A 16914-nucleotide genomic window follows, 5' to 3' on the forward strand; every position below is an offset into this window, starting at 1 on the left:
GCTGCAGTGTTGGGTCAGACGTGCTCCCGTTGCATTCGTTCAGTATAATGTCAATTTCAAATTTTAATATTTCCAAAATTATTACAGTTTTGACATTATTATGTCAACTGTTCCTGTGTGTGTGGGGGGAGGAGGGGGAGAATGTTTAGGCCTGTCTCTACAATACAAATCTCTCTACAATACAAACAGCAGCATAATGTAAAAATAAACAACAGAAAAACACATTGGACACAACTGGACATAATCACAACAAGACCATAGACTTCAGACACAGGACCATAAGCAGGCAGAAAGGAGAGTGTATACTGCTCTGTGTTCATTCTCGGATGGAAGGTGAGCTAAAGGTCCTCACTGTATATTTATTGATTGAATACTTAACAGGCTTTGGGCTAAGCCCCTATAGGGCCATGGCTTGTTTCCATTGTGGTATTATGTATAATATCGGAATCAGTCAGAATCTGTATCGGCAAATATGACCCTGTGATTAATCGTAGCTCGGATATCGGTCGTAATTTCATTATTGTAGAGCTATTACATTTATTTACCTTTTTAAAAAGGAGATGGCTATTTGTAGGCCTATTATACAGGGAAAAATGCATCCTTGACTCATTTGGAGCATCAATAGTACTACCTTTGCTTGTTGATCTGTGTAAAGCATGTTGAATTCCCTTGTTGAAATGTGCTATACAAATAAAACTGCCTTGCTTTTTAATAACCTATTTGTAATTTCTTGACTTTGAAATCCTACTAAATACTTCAATCTATAAATTAGTAGCTTAATGACTAGTAATACATTGTCTTCATGTCCAATGTATTAGCTTTTACTTTTCAGGATTTCAATTCAAATAATTATAGTAAAAATAGATGATCTACAAGCTCAAAACGTGTCACAATGTCACGTTTTGAGCTTGTAGATCGGCTATTTTTGCGACGACAGTAACATCCATATGTCCATCTATTTTCTGTGTTTTTGTAATCTGCATTTTTAATATTGATGTAACTTTAGATGTTCTTAATAGCGTTCTTCTCCAATGGGTTCTCAATGTTTTATTGTACTGAAAACTCCTTGTTTTGCAACATAGCTGAGTTGTCTGTTTTTGGCCATAAAATTCATTAATTCATTCAAGTTTTTTTTTATTCTCGAAATTACAGTAATTTAACTCATTAGTGGTGCAAACCACTTCCTTAAGTGAGTGTGTGTGGGTGCCTGCCTGCCTGCCTGCCTGGGTGCGTCTGAGCATGAAAACAGCATGGGGTTTTTTTCACCACCTGTGCGCAACCTAACATGCACACAAACACACACGCACATATTAACTGTATATATGGTGATTTCAGGTGTGCCAGTACAGTAGTGGGTACAGTAGAGAGACCCCCACACGGTAACTGTCACCCTCACCCTGGGTGTGTTCCTGTTTGTCTGGAACTCCCCCCACCCCACACGGAGTTGCACCACTTACTTCACACGGGTGTGATCTTTCTCAGTGTCGAGTAATAGTATGCTAGTATGCTCACCAAGGTTTTAAAACGACCCAGGGGTACCAATGTGGTCAATTGTAATGTAGTTTGCAGGTGATTCCATGTATTAGGGCCACAGAGGCCAAAAGCAGATCTACCAAGTTCAGAGTTAACTTTTGGTACTTGAATTTGGGGACATTTCTTGATCTGGTGTGATAGGGTTCAGAGTCCCATTTCAGAAATGATGTATTTAGGACAATCTCCAAGCATGACTTTATACAAGAACAGGTGCCAATGCAGTTATCGTCTCTCTGTCAGGGAGGACCATCCAACCTTGGTATATAAGATACAATGGTGAGTACCATAGCTATCACCTGTAATAAATCGAATCGATAATCAGAGTCTAGGGATTTAAGAGTGGATGCTGCTGCATGCAGAATGTCTTGGAAAAAATTGCATGGTTTTCTCTCTCAACATACAGTACATGTGTATAGGCTGCACATCTCTAAAGTGACAATTTAAGGCCATTAAGAACCTTTGATGACCACTGCTCTCTACTGAAGTAAGACAAGTACATGGGCACTGTTGCTTCTCTTCTAAATCGAGGCCCATTGCAAGTTACCATATGCAATTGTATAATGATTTTGATGTTGGATGTTGTGGATGCTAGGTTGTCATAGATATTGTAATGAACTTTTGAACTCTGCAGTCACCCTATATGCATTATAACAGTGATTATAAAGCTTTATAAATGTTTATAATATGTATTACAACTATGAATAATGAAATTTAGTGCGAGTGACCAGTAATAATAATGATATGTGATCTTAAGTAATTGTAAAATGCTTTATAATTATTTATTATAGTTATAAAGCATTATGAGTATAAATATAAGTAAGTAGCCTTGATGAGCCATGAGGCCCATAGGGCAGGAGCCTATCTCCTGTTTCTGTAGCGTGAGGCAGCTTGATGTACACCCCCTGGACATGACACTAGTATGTCACAGGGACTTACCCCCAATCCAACCCTTGATGCTGAGTGCCAAGCAGGGAGGCACTGGGTCTTTGGTATGACCCGGCCGGGGATTGAACGCATTGAATGCATTAGGGGTATATTTATAAAGTATTACAGATGGGATGCATAGCAAGGCCACAATATTGTGCTGCTGGGTGTAGAGGAGTGGTAAGGAAGGGAACAACAAGGATTCCTCAGTTTAGCACTGTACTGAACAGTCCTGTACTGTACACCATCCGGCTGAATGCCAAGAGGACTGAGGTTGTCGCCTATGCCGTAGATGTATAGAGCCTCTGTAGTGTACTGTACACCCCACACGTGAGGAAGGTTGACCCTGTCATCAATAATGCTCTTCGGATCCTAACTGGCTGCCTGAAGCCGACCCCTGTGCCCTACCTGCCAGTCCTAGCAGGAATTGCCCCCGCCGGCCTTCGACGGTGTTTCCCAGCACACAGACTTACGGTTCTCTTAATTGGCTAGCGTTAGGGTTCGTTTTCAACGCGCGATAGCTCGGGAACAATAGGTCCGTCAGCCAAGTAATTCACATGGGTGCGTACAGCTCTCCAAGATCTACGCTCCGATAGGTCCGCCATTCTCGTGCGACACCCGTAGCAAGAGTCCAACTCTGACCTGTAATCCACAAGCCTTAGAGACATGATAAACCTTACAGTGTATTGAATGATGAAATGCTAATCCTAATTTTGAGAACCACACGTCCGTGCGCGGGGAGACACATATTGGCGCGTTCGTCAGATTGATAGCTATGCGTGGATGTAAAGCACGCCCATTTTCGACCTTTGTGGGAGGAGCTATCGCGCGTCAAAGTCTAACCCTAGTTTTCTGAACCACATGACCGTGTTTGGAGAAACACATATCAGATTGTTCGTCCTGACAAGCTATATAACATACTAAAAGATGGGCCTCTAATATCCAATGGATCTTGACTTAGAGGCCTTAGAGAGGCTAGAAAAATAACAAAACTTTTTTTTTCCAACGGGACCAATTCCATTAAATCCAGCGTGAAAAAGTGAGTCAGACTAAGTAGTTTTTGTAAAAAAAATAAAATAATTGTGTTTGTGGGGTCCAAAAAACGTGTCTAAAAAAATATCTAAAATATTTAGAAGTGTCGTAGAGACTTGAAACCAATTCCATTGGATTCCCCGTGCTTCAGACATGGATAGACACCCTTTGTTTTAGAACATTTGTTTTTTCCCTGTCGACCATAGCTTAAAAGGGGCTCGACGCCGCACAGGGGTCACGGGCGTGACCTTTGATAGTTAGAAGTGTCGTAGAGACTCAGGACCAAGTTCAATGGATTCAGCTTGATGAGACGAAGAAAAAAATTGCCTGCTCAAAACAAACGGACAAATTCTGTATTTTTAATTGATTTTAACGCGTTGGAGGCCACTAAAAATCCAATTTTTTAAGGATTCCTCTAAATACACTTCCCCCCCTATGTCAAGTAAGGGAAATCTAATGGTGTTAGTTTTAACTGTCTAGAAGACTTAAAAATGGGTCAAATTGCTGTTTGAAAGTTTAAAAAAATCATATTTTGTCGAATTTTAGTCATTTTGCTCCAAAACTATATGTAGGTTATATCTCAATCCGACAACCAGAAGTGCCTTAATTGGCCCCTAGTTGGCTAATTATAGAGTTTGCGTAGAAATGTCGTAGAGAAATATATATGAAGAATAGTGATGGGGGATCTGTGTGTCTCTAGTAAAGCACTTTGACCTGCATTCCATGACATGAAAGGTGCTATACATTTATACATCCATGCAGTTATCCATGCGGCTCACCTCTGTTCACAGAATCTGAGCTGAATTGACATCTGTACCATTGTGATCAAACCAGTCAAGTTGTACAGTAGTACTGCTGCACTGCATTAACCTATTTTGGTGGCCTTTCATTCTGTGATATTTTCTGAGACCAGATCCACCACGCAGTCATGTATAGCCTATACATCTTCATGTAGGCCTATGACATGTGGATGGGATTAACTATAATTATGTCATTTTGTGTTTTCTTTCCTAAATACTTTAGAAAGTATGCACCAAACTGTACAGGCATTGCTTTAGTGCTTCAAAACAGCTACATTATGAGAATGGGATATTTAAGGAGATCTGGAATGGTGTGATGTACTATATTGATGTAATAGGCTACATTCTGGGTAAAACAGGTCTATTATTGTTCAAATTGAATACTGACACACATTTGCCCATCACTGTTAGGTCTACCCCTTAAAACTTTAAGTGCCCTCTGACCATGAAGGCTTTGAAACATATGCCCCTCATTTTGTACTAGCATAAGTATAAACTCTGCATATGGTTATATTGTAAGGAATAGGGTTATAAACATGTTATAGAACATGTATTATAACCCTATTCCTGTACTGTGTTTCACCCACTGAGAGAGACGAGTTGTTCAATGGCTAACAGACTAGGCAACGTTTCAAAACAGAACTTCTGATACCTATTTCTGTTGCTATTGTTACACACCTTGAGTTCCTGTTCATGCTTTCGCTAACCATTAGTAGGCTTATTGTACAGTAACAGATCTATAACACAATGATTCATGTATGTGCTTTGTGTATTGTCATCGTGTTGTATTGCATACTAAGTACACGTTAAGGTACAGGAAGAAATAGCATGGTCTTCACACATTTTCTGAAGTTTCACCAATCATTATCAATTTTCAAAATACCTACCAATTCAATAAGAAAATCTAACAATCTGAGCAGTGGAACTGTAAAGATGTTAAGTGCAATACTTTGGCCCCTGCAGCTAATTGTATAGGGTGAGTTCCTTGCCAACACAGCCCTACTGAGCAAATGATGAAACAGTGATTTATAAACAAATACTTTATTTGTACAAAATCAAAAAATCAAAAAAACATCAGGTCTTCAGGAGGACATCTTTTGTAGGGATCCAGGAGGGCGGGAAGGTTTTATTGCTGAAATGAAAACAGATGATAGTCCTATGAAATACCAAGAAAGTGTAGTATATCACTCCGCATCTCCTTGACAGCCAGCCTATTTATCTCTATGGTAGTTTGCTTCAGCCGGTAGAATTTGAGCTTGGAGAGTACAGAATATTCTCCGTTGTGAATTTCTGCACATGCAATATAAAAAACGAATAAAGCACCAAGGGGTCGATGGCTGTCAAGGAGTTTAATCCTTAAATTGACACCCTGTGTCAAATAATTCAAAATACTGCTGGTATATTAAACGAAATACAAAATAAATTTCTGATCTTGTACATGAATCACCCAGACACCTCAGGTGCCCATGCAGGTCAGCCTGCATGGTAAACCATCCTGCTCCAGTGAATTCACGCGTCTTCTGTGAAAACGTAGAAGACGCTCAGGTCCCTGTGATTGACAGACTGAATTCACGTGACCGGGATGGTTTACCAGGCTAGGAAAGGTCTGCTTGAACGTGGGGAAGCATTAATTAGTGTTTAGACACCACATATAACAAATAAAACTGCCTTGCTTTGTAATAATAACCTATTTGTAGATGCTTCTTCCAGAAAAAATATATATATATAACTTTATGTCAAATCAAATACATCAGAGAAACAAAGTTCAAGTTACCATTTGGGGCATGGGGCCCAATGGACCAGGGACTGTTTCTTGCCCTTGGGTAAAAGGAAAACAGGAAAATAAAGTACAAATTAAATAAAATAATTACTCCCAGCTTCTAAAATGCTGTCAGCATACAACCAAAATGTAATTGTTTTGTTTAATATCAGAGCTCAAACTCTACATGTTCCAAATACTTCATATACAGTAGATACTAACCTTTCTGGTGCGGCTCTTTTTATCAACGTACACAATTGTGTACGGTTCCCCGGGGTTGTTGTGAAAGTCACAATCTGTAAGCACAAACCATACCACTTCAAATTTATTTGTTACACAATTAATTTCTGTATTATACCCTACTCACTCACATACTGTTGAGCCTCCACCCAGAGGACGTAGTGCCTGCCTTCTACTCTTTGCACATTCAACACACCGCTCCGCTGCTGACATGCACTGCCTTACCCCGTAAGTGAAGTGACACATATTACCTCTCTTTCTTTATCAGTCAAGTTTATGTGTGTAGACTCAGGTAGACAACATAAGAAACACTTTACATAGATAAAGAATGCCATTACAAGAGCAGTGTTTTCCAAAAAGTACACCGACATATGATAACTCAGAGGCTGGGGTTAGACAGCAGCATACTAGAATTCTGAGACTCATTCAGTCGACACAGAACACTTTTCAGGCCCTATTGAAAAACCTGATTAGATGTACAAATTAAATGGGTCTGCAGAGACTTCTGGCTTCTCCATTTACCCAAGCGTGGCCTTGAAACTGGTTCAGTTCAGTTTATTTCCAGCTCTTTTGAACAAAATGTGCATACATTGTGCATTTAATGCAATTTGGGCAAGACATGATCACAGTCACAAGTCCAAGGCACAAGTTGCCAAGTTCATTTGACTTGTCAGATTCAGAGACACCCTCTATGGTGCAAGGTAATGGAGTCTCACCTAGACACAGATTTTGACCAGAAGGTCAAGATTCAATGTATCCCCTGAGCAAGCACCATTAGTGCAATCATATAAATGGCAACATATGCACAGGAATCCAGGATTATAACAATAGTCATTCATACCATCATCCCCGTTCTCCTCACTCTCCTCACTCCTCTTGGCCAAGATGGTCACCACAGGGCCAGGCGTGCTACATGGAGGGGAAAAAAAGGGAATTAAGGCCTGTGGTCTTTGCCTCGCAAGCCAGGTTCTCAAACACCACGCACCTTTCCAGTCTCTGGTCTGGTCCTCATACCCAGAAGTTATGAGGGAATGCCTACTGAGTAGCAAAAAACTACTTTCTGGCCTTGACAGCCCATACATGCAAACAGAAAAGTCCTATATGATTGCATTACACTCACTTTGCCACTCGATCTGCCATTCACTTTATGCATGCGCATACCCTCTATTGAAATGAAATTTAAGTTGCTGAGCAAGAGCAAAAGATTGCCCACCTGTTCTGCATAGTTATGATCACCTCTATTGACTTATGCAGACCGTGGCCATCTTGAGATCAGAGTTTGGAAGCGCTCGCTTTCAGCAAAGCAACGTCCTGCTGCTTTCTGCATTTGGCTATGTGCAAATTCAAAACAGTTGGTATGCAGGGCAGGGCCATTGAGTGATATCGAACGAGCGCTTCCAAACTCCAACACATAAATAATCACCTAGTTAGCAACCTGCAATTAACTTAAAAGGAGAATTCCATACTAGAGGCTTTCTTACCTTTATTTGTAGTTGTTACGTCCCCACCAAAGAGGTCCAGGTGTTATTTTGTGCAAAAGTGCATTATTGGCTATTTCCCCTACCATAAACCCTCAATGGGGGTTGGGTTTTTGTGCTAAAATTGGCTTATTTCCATCGAAATAAGTAGTAAAGTGTGCCACTTGGGATACTATTTACATTCTGAAGAGGATACAAAAAAAAAAGATTTTTGAGCGATGGAAATAAGCGAATTGGCACAACACCCCATAGCCCCATTCAATTCAATGCAATTCATTGAGGGCTTATGGTAGGGGAAATAGCCAATAATGCGCTTTTGCACAAAATAACACCTGGACCTCTTTGGTGGGGACGTAACAACTACAAATAAAGGTAAGAAAGCCTTCTAGTATTCTCCTTTAATGGCAAGATGGCTGCGGTCTGCATATACTCAATTGCTCAGCATCTTCTATTCTGTATCGTCACTTACCTTGTAGTTGGTCCCTCCTTCTTCTTCTTCTTCTTCTTCTTCTTCTTCGGCGGCTCAGCCGAAGAAGAAGCTTCCTTTGCCTCCACCATCTGTTCCTGCTCCTTCCTGCTCTCTTTCCCGTCCTCTTCTCTGGCCTCACCCATCTCTCCACCCTCTACTTGTCCATCCTCATCACCCATGTCTTCCTCCATCTCTCCACCCTTCTTCTTCGTCTCAACTTCCTCTGCCTCCACCATCTCTTCCTGCTCCTTCCTGCTCTCATTCCCGCCCTCTTCTCCGGCCTCACCCATCTCTCCACCTTCTACATCCCCTACTTGTCCATCCTCATCACCCATGTCTTCCTCCATCTCTCCACCCTTCTTCTTCGTCTCCGTGTCAACTTCCTCTGCCTCCACCATCTCTTCCTGCTCCTTCCTGCTCTCATTCCCGCCCTCTTCTCCGGCCTCACCCATCTCTCCACCTTCTACATCCCCTACTTGTCCATCCTCATCACCCACGTCTTCCTCCACCTCACCCTCTGCATCCCCTGCCAACTCTGCCCCCATCTCTCTCTCCTCTACTCTCTCGCTCTCCTCTCCTCCTATGTCCTGCGTGTCTCTCCCCTCTTCCCTCACAGAATTGCATGCTTTTAAAGAACAAAAACAGAAAAACAAAAAAGGTATAGTACATTTAAATATGCTCCATCTGGACATAATACAGGACCAATGTCATGGATATAGATATCGTGCTCTAACCTACCTTGGAGTAATCCGTCAAAAAGGGCCAGCATCTTGCGCAGTAAAACATGCCCCTCTGGGGGAAGCTCAAAGGGAAAGTGCATGTCGGCGTTCCAGCCGGCATTCTTTCCCTTTGTGGGCTTCCCCCAGAGGAGCAAGGGAACGTGCCCCAATGCCTTCATTTTCTCCACCTAAAGCAATGAAAAGCATAACAGCAAACATTGTCATGGCAGGGTTACAAAGCCCAATGAACGGCTATTTCAGCTGGTGTCGTTCACTGAAAAAAGCAGACAAACCCTGTATGCTTTAGCCTGGCATGGCCAGACTAATATCACAATAAAACTTTATTTGGAGCACTTTTCATGACATGTAGCTCAAAGTGCTTTACAGAGCAATGAAGAAAAAATAAAAGCAAAAGCATGATACATTAAAATAATATCAAAAAGGCAGTGAATAAGGCAAAACATCGAGGACATGAATAACACAGGATTAAAAAGTATTAAGAAATGGCTCTTGAACTTTAAAGCCATCATTCTCCTGCCTGTCTTAGGTATAATGGGAGTTTATTCCAAGCCGTAGAGACAAAACCGTTTTTGAAAGGTCAACCACACCTACAGTGTGCAACTCCTGAGTTGCACTTGTGTGTTTTGACCTTAAAAACGGTTTTGTCCCAACCCTTTGGTGTGGTTTGGGCTTAAGACAAGACATAGGTTGTGCAGGTGCTACATGGTTTAATTTCTAGTCATGTTTTGACCAAATTGACATTTCCACTCTCCATCTAAGACTGCGGATATCCAAATCAGAATGCTTGTTATATTCCAAAAGTTACGCAGGCACTTATGCTATGAGGCCAACTTTCTGACTTAGGCAGAAATTATTTTGAATGTAACAAGCATTCGGATGAAGGGAAACACCATAAGTCAATAAACCAAGTCCCTAAATAAGACAAAAACATTCATAGTATAAAACTACAAAATAAATACAATAGACCAAAAATACAATAATACAAAATAGAAAGAAAAAAAATATGTATTACCAACTCCAATGCACGGTCCACGACTTTCGAGCCATTGCCGGCCTTCTTGGTCTTTGCTGCCCACTGGGGAGCGGTTTTGCGGAACTCTTCCAGGGTCTTGGTGTGGCGCTCTTTGAAGCCCAACAGCTGCCCACACTGTGTAAGTGAGAGAGAGAGCAAGGATGAGAGCACTATAAGAGGTACAATTAAGATACAAATGGGTTCTCTTAAACTCTAAATGAAAATTAACTTAACACACAAAATATGCTGTTGAGTTAATACACAACCAGGAAAATGTCAATGTCAATTATCTGGCCAGTGGCCACAGACATTATGCCATAATCTGTCATTATTGCAATGCTAGTACAGATGTTGCCATTTTCTTGAATGCCTAAACACCTGGTTGACTGCACAGTTTAACAGACTCAATATCCCCTTTTAGCTATAATAGGATGTGATTTATAAAAGAAACGTACAGTCAAATTCTATTTCAAATGCAGTATATGCTAAAGGCATACTGTACTGTATATATTACCTACCTTTTTGCATGTTTGAATGCCACATGGCATCTTTGCCTTGCATTGGTGGCAGGTCCTGGTGTTAGAGGGCATTTCTACAATTATTATTTTAAGGGAAAGGGGGGAAACAATTACTTAAAGCAGCACTAATTAAACATTGTAATGAATATAATGTACATTTCTCCAATCTGTATAGTAGACTACGTTATAATATAATAACCTACTCTTTCAATGTGCTTGAGCTTCACTGTGGGGGAGAAAGAGAGAGAGAGAGAGAGAGAGAGAGAGAGAGAGAGAGAGAGAGAGAGAGATAATTAACATACATAACTACACTATATTATACTGTAATCCTAAATAACTATGTAATGTAATTGTCATCTTTATTCTATCTTATTTATTTATACAAAAAAAATATGTATTTTGGCTCCTACAATTTTGATGAGATTTGAATTACAATGACCAAATGACTCAATTTGACATAAGGTAATATTAATACACCACATGCATAGAAATAGTAATCTAGATTCATAGTAAACCAAGAACCACTACCTACATACCTATCTCTATCTAACCTAGTGGTTCCAAAAGTGGGGTCCGTGGACCCCCAGGGGTACCTGAGGGAGTTCCAGGGGGTCCCCAGCTAAATTATAGTTTGGAACCAAATGGACCATTATGGGTCTGTAACTCAGAGTCTACACAAATGGAACCAAATGGACCCGTTCCATTTGTACACTCTCAGAGTTAAAATAACATTGATTTTACAATATAAATTGGTGGTCCCAGAGATAGAAATGCCATTAAATGGGGGGTCCGTAGACTAATGCATGTCAAACTGGGGGTCCTTGAAATTAAACCGTAAAAACTTCTCTTATGGGGGTCCCTGGCATGTCTTTTCAAATGGGGTATTGCATTGTGGTAAGGGTTTGAGCAACACATGAGGTGACCGAGAGGCAGATGTCAAAATAGTTATTTAAATTATATTTGTAGGGTCAAAGTCTCCGCCATCTTCATTCACTTTATCATGATAGCAACCTTTCATAGGGCCCATCTATTGGTTTACATCCTCTTAGCATACCATGTAATGAACTGTATTTTCATTTGCTTTTTCTGCAAACTGCAGAAAAAAGTACTCATTCAATACATATAGCTGCTGAATAGCCACCGCGGGGCTACAGCGTCATCTAGCATGCTAAAAAATACAAAGATAAATTGCAAATCTGAGACATGGTCCCTAACGTAAACAACATCTACATCAACAATGGAGCGTTCACACGGGCATCAACGTCTATCAACGTGATTTTGCTGGCTTCCATTGACAACGAATGGTAGACCGCATCGTTTAATCTGCCTGTGTGAACGGGCAGATCATTAGATTAATAAAAAAGCAATCCATAATAAAAACTCACCTTAAACATACACCTGAAAAACTTCTGCTTGTTCTCCGGAAGTCGCATGTGGATTGTGGAGCGACTCCCCAACCCCCCCACCCCCCCCCCCCCCCCCGTCCCGGAAGTTCCATGTGGAGCGAGCCAATAAATAACAACAATAATAATAATAATAATAATAATAATAATATAGAAGCAGTAAATATGTAGGCCTACAGATTGTTGGGCTTTCTATTAATGTATAATTAATATAATAATAATAATAATAATAATAATAATAATAATAATAATATAGAAGCAGTAAATATGTAGGCCTACAGATTGTTGGGCTTTCTATTAATGTATCATTAATATAATAATGATAATAATAATAATAATAATAATAATAATATAGAAGTATTATTATTATTCTAAGTAGCACAATGGCTGAACTATTATAGCATTTAGCTTCCAGAGTGATTTACACATACATCAAATACATAGAAATAGTCGTCAAACATCATCAGTAGTGATATATATTTTATTGAGTGTTGTTAATATTGCAAACCTATCGATTTTTTTTATTTTCGTGACGTGACGTCACTGACGAGCAACGTATAGAAGTGAACGGGGAGGAAATAAAGTAAATATACACGGAATGTCGGGGAATCTAGTGTCATATGCACGCATTTGCAGTGTGCCAATCCGTGCTATTTCACCGTATTTGGGGGAGAGTGGGTTGGTTGTGACAGATGAGCTCCCCAAAATCCTTCTTCCCCTGCCTGTCACCTTTTTGGGAGCGCCACCCTTGAGAAGATTTTGGCGCCCTCCTAGACTGCTCAGCTGGTTCCTCTTGTGTCTTCTGCCACGTCACTTCAGAATTTTCACGTACTGTAGCTGCTCTGGTTCTTCGTTCTTCGGAACTAGGCACGCCTGTCCGCATCAACTGCGTAACTGCTCTGGCGGCCCTTCTGGTTGCCTCATACCTATGGGCTATGTCGTATGCTTTAGCCAGGGTGCGTGGCTGCAGCTCCAAAAGCTTCTGCACCACTTCAGCATCAGCCAGGGCGTTTGTGAAGATCTCCACGCCAATGACATCCTGTTCACGTTCGGTGCGGTCAGCATATGCAATAGAAACCTTCTCGTAGATCTCTCAGAGTGTGCAGGGCTTCACTTGATTGTCGGATTCTTTGTCTCAGTTCGATGCCAGTGGCCGCTGCATGCGCCGAGCATGGCCCATAAGCAGCCTCTATCTCATTCACGATCCGCTGGTAACTCCACTTACTCGATCTTGGATTCTTATGAACAATAGCGCCAGCTGCTCCGCACAAGCTGAACCTCTGTTGCTCCACCATGGTCTTCTCTGACCAGCGGTTTGCTCGTGCACAGCTCTCAAAATGATAAATGAAGTCCTTCCATGCACCTGACCCATCAAACTGAGCTGGTCGAAGTGTGGGAATTCTCTCTCTTGCAGGCGGTTCATCGTCACTGCTGCCCGCGATGTCATCACGGCACAATGTTGGTTCAAGAAACTCATAATCACACTGTTCCTGTTCAACTCCTATTGGCAGCTGTGTGTTCATTGTTGGGATGTGGTTGTAGCCCATGGCTTGAACTCCATAACTTTGCCCCATATGTTGTGGCATACATGTAGTGGGGGGCGCTGCAGCTGGTAGGAAATGGGCTCCATAACTTTGCCCCATATGTTATGGCATATATGTGATGAGGGGCGATGTAGATGGTAGGAAAGGGGCTTGGTACAGGGCGGCTGGGCCTGGGGTGCTGGTAACACAGTAATTATAGTTCATGGCGTTGAAAGGGTTAGTGGGATGTAAAGCAGTCACAGGGGCAGGGGCTGTAATCTGGCTATTTGTAATGGCGTTGAAAGGGTTAATGGAATGTCCATCAACCACAAAGGCAGGGGCTGTAATGTGGCTTTTTGTAATGTGGCCATGCGTTGGCACCGAGTAGGGAGTGGAATGGTATTGATAACCCATCTGATTAAAAGTCATTGACTCATCGTGTGTAGACATTTGCTGGGCTGGCTGTGTTGTGAAAGGATTAGTAGGTTGTGGAACTTGTGGTGTCATGGGAAGATATTCCATATTTGCATGCGTCGGTGATGCACAACCTGACATTGTTGACTCTGGCGAGGCTAACGTTAGCTCCATGCTAACCATAAAGGGGTTGGTGGTGTTGCCTTGATTTGTTGTCAGGAACGGATTTGTGCAACAATGCATTTCATTTTTAACAATCCCATAATTTCTGTGCTCCTCCATTTTCCACGTTGAATAATAAAAAAACAACTTCCGTGCCTCTACCTTGTATGAGTTGATCCCGGACGGGCCCCCAGTGTTACCGTTTTCCCTCCGCAGCTTCAACCCGTGGTTGACAGCTCTGCATGGAAAGTGGCTCGTTATGGTAACTTAAAGATATTTTTTTTTTGCGGCTTACGCCTTTTATTGGTTTTTGAAGGGACAGACAGTAGGCTGACAGGAAACGGGAGAGAGATGGGGGAAGACATGCAGTAAAGGCCGTGTCGGGCTCGGGAGTCTAACCCGCGGCACACTGCGACTGGATTACCAGTCGGGTGCCCAGACGGTTACGCCACCGCCTGGGCTCGTTATGGTAACTTAACAGTCCAACAACTTCTTGGTAGAGAACGGTCGTTTTATTATATCATTGAAGGTCAGGTGGTACAACACTTCATACAATCTGCTTTGCTGTATTTCTCTCTTTCTTACTGTATTTATTTATTATCCTCTCGTTACAACTGTGTACATTTCTTCTCCTTGTATAACATCCGCACCGGCACATTTACGTTCAGCACGCGTCATCACGTTGACTCCCAAGACCCACCCCCTTAAAGGGCCATGCAGGCCTGGCATATAACAACGCGTTGTGAGCTTGCAGATCAACCATTTATCAGCAGGCAACACATTGTACGACGAAGTACTAGTCAGGCTTCACTTGACCGCTGTGTTTTGTTGACCTAGGCGTCGTTATACAGCGCTCCTCGACACAAACATGGGAGGCTATAGTTTTCGGTGGCAGCGTGGCTTGTTGTGTTTAATCAAACAACATCAAGTTACCTCAGTGTTTTGGGGTCGTGACATGACATGTTCTACGTATGTGTTTGGATGGATCAGCGCGAGCGGCGTGCACGTCATCATATAGTTGTGACTTTGAGCTGCTTGCATTAGAAAGTGATATAGCTGGATTTTCGCCTAGAAGAGGGCATGGAAATCTGGGACACTGTTGTACGTAGTGAACTGTCAAGAGATTGACGTTCACGGGTCAAGACTGCGTATGCGTTAAAATATTTTAAAGCAATTAACACAATCTATGGCTCTTGATAGCCGCAATTTGCAACTCTAGATTTTTTTATAATGGGATTAATCTAGAGTTGCAATACCCTCAATTGACTCCACACTCATCCAATTTGGTTTGCGATCCGCTTGTCTTAAACGACGTTAAACTCACCAACATTGCAGCTGTAGTCCAAGCTTGAATTATCCTCTTTCAATCTGCTGAGCTTGTTTTTCATAAAAATCCACCGTAGAGATAGAGATATTATGAGCTACTTTCTGTCAAGACAAGTGTTGCAGTTTGGAAGCACTCGTTTTTGTTAACGGGTCGCGCTGCTGCCTCCTGCATTATGTGCAAATTCGAAACAGGTGGTACGCAGGGCCGTTCAGTGACATACGACGAGTGTTTCCAAACTCCAGCACTTAGAAAAAGAATCACCTGCACAGAATTTCTTGACAGAAAGTAGCTAATAACATGTCTACGGTGGATTTTTATGAAAAACAAGTTCGGCAGATTGAAAGAGGATAATTCAAGCTTGGACTACAGCTGCAATGTTGGTGATTTTAACGTTGTTTAAGACAAGCGGATCGCAAACCAAATTGAATGAGTGGGGAGTCAATGGAGGGTATTGCAAGTCTAGATTAATCCCATTATTAAAAAAATCTAGCGTTGCAAATTGTGGCTAGGCTCTTGACTGCTACAAAATAATATAGTAGAGTACTCTTTCGGTGCGCATTTTCGAACGTACTGAAACTGAGATTTGTGATTAATTGTGGATGTTGTTTAAATGCTGTATTATATTTGAAGAAAGAGGGCAATTGAATATAGTTGATTTTAGTTTCAAATAGTCGTTTAAAGTAATGATTTTTAGCTTGTGGGAGTTTGTAGCGTGAAGCCATTTTAATATCACAAAATTACATTATAAAAGTGGTCAAATTGTCATTTCTATTCAAAAGAATAGCAAATATTGATTTATAAGCAATTGATTTATAAACAATGTTAGAATGTTGCTTGAGTTTGTAGATGAAGTAGATTATAGTCAAATTAAACTATCAATTTTTAAGCCCAAACTACACCAAAGTTTCGGGACGAGATCTGTTTAAGATCAACCACAGCAATGCGATTGAATGAATTGCATTGATGTGTTGAACTTAACAGGAAAATGGTTTTGTCCCAAAGTTATAATAATTGTGTATTACTTTGTAATTACTATAGGTGTTCGTTAGGTTGACTGCAAAATGCAAAAAGTGCTGTAAAACAAAAAGACAATACATTAAGATTTCATTTCAGATATTTAATTTAAACAAAAAAAACTTTGAATATAATTTAAACTTAAATTCTTCCTTAATAGGGAAAATAAATAAATAAATAAAATTAAAACAATTAAACGAAAGACGTAACTTCACATAACTCAGTATCAGATTCAGTAATCATGTCAGGTGATGGGGGTGCTGGGGGTGTCTCTGCTGCTTGGGGGGGTGAAATGGACGTGATGATGAGTGATGGGGTGTGTTGTATTGTGACGGGGTCTAGGTCCAAAAAGTGCTCGGTGATGGCTGTTGCTGTGGTGACCTAAGTGGTTTGTATTTAAATAAGTGTTTAATGTGGCTGTTGTGATGGTGAGTCTGATGGGTTGTGACTGTGTGGGGGATTGAATGGCCAAAATACCGGATGTGACTGTTGTGAATTTAAGTGTTTTTTGTGCCATGTGACATTTCGTGCAAGTGTTGATTTTGGTGTTAACATTAAAGGTGTCG

The 16914-nt window shown here is 41.1% G+C and overlaps 2 protein-coding genes across 3 annotated transcripts in view; one reads left to right on the forward strand and one right to left on the reverse strand.

Annotated features, from left to right (window-relative positions):
* LOC306914200 (netrin receptor UNC5D-like) overlaps window positions 1–16914 on the forward strand; it is a 594918-nt gene that overhangs the window by 211521 nt on the left and 366483 nt on the right. The window lies entirely within an intron of this gene.
* On the reverse strand, window positions 5364–10640 carry LOC306913761 (uncharacterized protein; the record flags this gene model as incomplete). Its single annotated transcript, XM_079490574.1, has 8 exons — window positions 10506–10640; window positions 9988–10122; window positions 8974–9142; window positions 8236–8533; window positions 7130–7197; window positions 6271–6344; window positions 6064–6107; window positions 5364–5421 (listed from the first exon to the last, which is right to left on the reverse strand). The coding sequence occupies exons 1-8, from the start codon at window positions 10575–10577 to the stop codon at window positions 5364–5366; spliced, it is 918 nt and encodes a 305-aa protein (XP_079346700.1). The 5' UTR covers window positions 10578–10640.

Source organism: Electrona antarctica, assembly GCF_951216825.1.
Source record: "Electrona antarctica genome assembly, chromosome: 21".
NCBI classification, from domain to species: Eukaryota; Metazoa; Chordata; class Actinopteri; order Myctophiformes; family Myctophidae; genus Electrona; species Electrona antarctica.